Source organism: Pterocles gutturalis, unplaced genomic scaffold (assembly GCF_000699245.1).
Source record: "Pterocles gutturalis isolate BGI_N339 unplaced genomic scaffold, ASM69924v1 scaffold6710, whole genome shotgun sequence".
NCBI classification, from domain to species: domain Eukaryota; kingdom Metazoa; phylum Chordata; class Aves; order Pterocliformes; family Pteroclidae; genus Pterocles; species Pterocles gutturalis.
The window spans coordinates 1-5,377 of record NW_010138099.1 but is presented as its reverse complement, the minus strand read 5'-3'; the positions used below and the strand labels follow the sequence as shown (position 1 = coordinate 5,377).

The following is a 5,377-nucleotide window of genomic DNA, read 5'->3' as shown; positions in this document are numbered from 1 at the left end:
CTGCTGATTTCATGCAGCAAGAACAAGACATTGTAACACGCTGTTAACAGTTGCTCATATGTAAATAGTTTTTCACCACATTTAAGTGGAAAACTAAAAGGAAAAAAAAATAGTTAATTTTTTTTCTTGTTCAGGTTTCACTGTAGCCTTAAATATGGAAAGGTGTGGTACATTATCATGCTGACTGTTAAACCACACTGTCAGGATTGATATATATTCTGGTATATATCTAAATCAGTTTCAGTTAGTGCAAGAACACAATTAGTGTTCAACACTAAGAATCAGTAGAAAATTAAAAACTAGTGCTGTTATTAAATCTTGGAATTATTTAAATTGCTTCTGAAAACAGTAGAAATTTTGTTAACTCAAAAGTACAGTATTGGAGCCAATATTTTTTAAGCCATCTGGTTTCCACCTCATACTGGTGCATAAGCATGCGACTAACTGTGTACAGACTGTATTTGTCATGTTGCCAACCTCGCCTTTAGTAAAGCTGCTGGACAACTTGTTTCCCCCTGGGATAGTCACTAAGATTATGCCAACGCCTGTCAACCTCATCTCTTGTGATGAACTGGCATCAATACTACTTACCTCACCAGGTTTTTCTCTGTTGAACAATTTACAACACACATACCTTTTTTGTTTAGGGTGAGATTAAGGTCGCAACTTAATTCAATAGAAGTTTAAAAAAAAATAGACACAAACATCTAATTTAAGGTTAAACCTGCTTTTGGAATACATGTTGTCTAAGGAAAGCAGAGATCATTCTAGAGCAATGGAAGAACTTTGCTGAAATTAGATATATTCTTCATTTAAATCGTGAGATGTAGGAAATTTTGAAAAATGAAGTTATCTTGAGCCGTGGGATTTTCTATGTCTTTCTGGGGATTTAGTGAGGCACTCTGTTTCCATTAAACTAAAAGAGTTTGGGGTACTTAGATTGTTTAGGCTGCTTTTGCTGCCTCTGCCCTTTATTATACACTTTTTAGAAAAGTCAGCAAGCAGTTCAAAGGGTTAATCTGAAATGATTTCTTGGAGAACTTTTACAAAATACTCAAGCTTGTATTAAAATGATTGAAGGACTTGAATTTCACAATTTTATTGTTTTATTTGCAATGAGCCATAACATTCAGAGCTAAGGACTTTGGTTTCTGGCATATGCCAGTCAGTACTGTTGCATTTCAAGTACACCTGATCTTGTCTAATTCATGTCCCCCTGTATCCATAGACTGCTGTCAGTGGCAAAAGTGTCAGAGCTTTCTCTAGCTACACTGGAACAAAATGTAGCTTAGAAAATAGGAAAATCTGCAACAGTAAGAATGTACAGATAAGACTGAAGTTGGAATAATATTACCATTGAGGTAAAAATAAATAGCACTATAATATTACACGCATGTATAATCCTGAAAATTAGGTAGAGATCCTTCAGACAGTGACTCATGGAGGTGTTTTACACACAAGGCATCTAACTACGCATGCATGTTTTCAGGAGAGATCTTTAGATGTTCAGGAGTGACAGAGATTTTCTCACGTGAACATCACCACTGTCCATCCACAGGTGGTATCTGAATTGATGCATTCTTACCTCTGTCTTCTGATACACCTAACCACCAGCCTATTTTTTTTCACTTGTACAGGACCCAGGGCTCTGACTAAACTTCCACGATAGCAAGCAGCTCTTGGGGTTCAAACCTGCACCCCCTCTTTCCTAATTGCGTAGCTACCTTGTCCTCTGCATTATGCATTTGAGCCGTATAACTCTCTTAAGTATACCAACCATATCTTCCAGAAAAACTTTCAAGCCTCTACTTTTTAAAAATTTTTGTGGAATCTAGGGATGCTTTTAAGAAATAGAGCTGTGATTTGGCTGATTATTGCTGCCATAAATATTGAAGGCCTTGGGTGGTTGCCGATATGACAGCTATATGTACTCCTTTGTCAAGGCCTAAAATAACAAAGCTATTATTGTACTCACTTCTATCGAGAAACAAAGCAATAAAACACCTTATGATGTTATTTCGTGCCCAAAACTTACAAGTTACAGTCCCTTCAGGGAAACTGTTTACAATTTGCTTGCAATGACAGTATTTTTCTTTTTATACATGAAAAAATAACAAAAACAAAAACAAAAACAAAAACAAAAACAAAAACAAAAACAGATTGACTCAACTTTTGTAATTTTTTTTTCCGGTGTTGTGTTATTTCCTCTCTTATGGTTCTGTGGCATAGATTATTAATAATATTGTCATTTTTGCATGCAAAGCACTTCTTTAGGGTATTTTAAAGGGTTAGCTCTGAGACATCCTTCTACATTTTAGAGAAGCTAAGAAGGAATAACAGCAAAACAAAAAAATTAGTATATTTTAGAAAAGCTGATTTCAATGAATTTTTGGAAAAGTTTGGAAAAATTAGATTTCCTGGGAGACTGGCCTAAGGAAAAAACAAAAAGAGAAATTTCAGTTCCTCAGAGAATCATTAGTAAATATTTGAGTTGCTCAGTGCAGCCTCTGAATGCAGTAATGACAATAATTAAAAATTTATTGGTCTCTAGCAGTGGCACAGTCCTGCTTTCAATGCCATTCCTTTCTGCACTGCAAGTATAACTTCCATCTTTACCTTTTAGGTACAGTTGAGAATAAAGCCTACATTTACTATGAATTCACAGTTTCCAATGTAAGTATTTTATTTTAAAAGATCTTATTTTCATCTTCAGTTTTTATCAATAGTATCTTCGAAGGGCATTCTTTTCTCCCTCTTTATTCTCCTGTAATATTTACTGAGAAGCAAAATATTTGACAAAGTCAAGTCAGAGTCATATTCAAATTACTGTCACTTCACTGGGATGAAAATCTGCTATTTGTCTTTTCTTCTCCCAGTTCATGTAAGTATCTAAAGAACTCCCATTTCCTTTCATATCACAAACTCAGCAGCAATATTTATTGAGCAAAAGAACTGTAAAGCATAAGTGGCAGTTAAATCAGAGTCAGAAAGGAGGTGAACATAGTGTTTGGGATTTTCAAAATATTGAAAATCTGAAAAAAGTCTTTGTACTCTGTAAAAATATAGTTGAATGTCTCCAAAGAGTGAGAGGAAGACCCATGCCTTGTCTGAGTCCACAGAATCTAAGTTTTAATTTTTTTATTTTTTTTAATTTTTTTTTGGCAGGGTGAATTTATGGCAGAGTAAAATCTATGTAGTGTTTATATTCAATAATGATCCAGAGATATTATATAACAAGGATTCCAAGTAGTATGGTGACATATTTTTGGTATAATAATAACATCTACTAAAGGTATTCTTTCCCTTGCCTTTGTGAAACAGCAGGGCAACAACTGAGAGAGAATGAATAGAAACATGGGAGTGGAAGCAAAGGAATAGAAGGTGGAAAAACATGCCTTCTTTTTTTTTTTTTTTTTTACCATATGTAATAATATAATCATTTGTCGATAAGAAACTTCAGTTGCTACTGGTGTTTGAAGCTCTTTTAGCCAAATCATCAGTTGACTGTAATGATGTTAAATTGAAAATTAACATAAACTTTCACAAGAGCAATAAGAAAGTTATACCGTGCCAATATGTGACAGCCATGGTACAGTTCTGCTCTTTGGATTCTTAATCGAATAATAACCAATGTAATTGATTAGGAAGTGGTATTTTTTATATCAGGAAAAGTGAATATGAACTTCACTTGTTAGATCCTCATGAGATCGCAGTTGAGCAGTATTTAGTTGCCCTGCCATAGACACGTTTCAGCCTTTTCTTATTTACAAAACAGGCAAAAAAAGGAAGCTGAATGAAGCATATTATATATGTGTTAGAAAAGCATTATTGTGAGAACAACAAGCGCAGCAATAATTAATATGTTGGAATAAAGGTATTATATTCCTTTAAGCTACAGTATGAAGATCTAAACAGAACAAAATGTTAAATCAGGAGAATTTTTGGCAGATTTTTTTTAATAAAAATATGATTGTTATATTATTTTTCAGAATGTTCTACAAATGAATGCTATAAACAGCAATTATGCTGATCCAAACAACTTGAAATTTGAAGAAATCAAGATATTGGGAGCACTCCAGGAAATAACAACAGTTACTGTATCTCAGAACAATGTTGTGCAAAATTTTCCAGTTCATATCACCTATAATCCTATAGAAAAGGTAAAACAATAGTAGGAAATTGGGAAGTAAACATCTTTGAAATTACATCACCTTTATTTTATATATTGCTAAGGACAGTACTCAGTACTAATGTTTCAACGGAATGCATCCTGTATTTTATTACAGAACAAAAATATAATTAATTGCATTTAACTCAGCTACATAGAAAGTGCATCTAATTTTTTCTCTCAGACTGTCAGTGCAATAGAAGGTTTAGTTATGCAGTTATTCATGTAGCAAACTTTAATTTCTAAGAGGATGAACAGCTTTGTGATTTTGTTTGATATTAGAGTAGAATGCAAAATATTTACTGTTTAGATTAGTATTTGCACACTGATTTTTTTTTAAACAAAAACAAGTGCACTGTTTAAATTTCCTTTATCACCTTATACAGAGTTTTTCACAGGATGAGTACAAGAAAGCAGCAAGAGAGTGCATTTATGTACAAAGTTAGTAGGAAGCTTTCGTGAAAGTGCTTTCCCTCACTAAGGGTAATGCTGACATTGCTTTGAACTTGCATTGCACACCCTCTTTAATTATTACAAGCACCTGAGTTACCCGTTATGTTATCTCAGTTACTGAATCAAAATAAAAATATTTTAATTTTTTCTTACCACTTGCATTAATATCTCAAAACATGAAGGAGCTATGCCTTTATCCTTATTCGTTTTTGCTTCCAAGGAAGCTGTGGCATTGACTCAATTTTTTTTATATTCTTAATTTTTCAGATTGTATCTGCAAGAATAAAAGTTGTGTGTATTTGTAAAAGTGAGACTATATCAAATGTTACAGGACAGAGTTTTTTGTGAGGTGTCATGTCGTAAAATGTATTGTTCCTGAGGACTGGCATCTCTGCTGACTGAAGGAAAGATGGATGTGATGTGGGATTTAATAACATGGATGTGATGGGGGATTTAATAACCATTTATTGTTTAATCTTTATAGGTTGCTCATATAACAGGACTTCAGCTTCAGCTGGGAAAATCTTACACAGTACAATGGACTCAACAACCGAGTTTTGATGGAAGGTTTAACTGTTATCCCAGTCCTGATCCAACACGAGAAAAATGTGAAAGACTTGGCTGCATCTGGGATGTAAGCAGAAATTATTTCTCTAAATTAATGAGATAGAACCATTTTTCAGAATCATAGCTTTATCTTTATAGTTGTTACAGTGGAAAAAACAGGCTGGCAGATTTGTCAGATTTAAATAAAAC

General features: G+C 33.7%; 1 protein-coding gene across 1 annotated transcript in view; it reads left to right on the top strand.

Annotated features, from left to right (window-relative positions):
• LOC104468640 (maltase-glucoamylase, intestinal-like) overlaps positions 1-5,255 on the top strand; it is a gene marked incomplete at its 3' end in the record, with an annotated part of 27,317 nt that extends 22,062 nt beyond the window's left edge. The window contains 3 exon segments of the mRNA XM_010082843.1: positions 2,624-2,673; positions 3,990-4,160; positions 5,106-5,255. Coding sequence (XP_010081145.1) covers positions 2,624-2,673; positions 3,990-4,160; positions 5,106-5,255 — 371 coding nt within the window.
• Between the last annotated feature and the right edge of the window lie 122 nt (positions 5,256-5,377).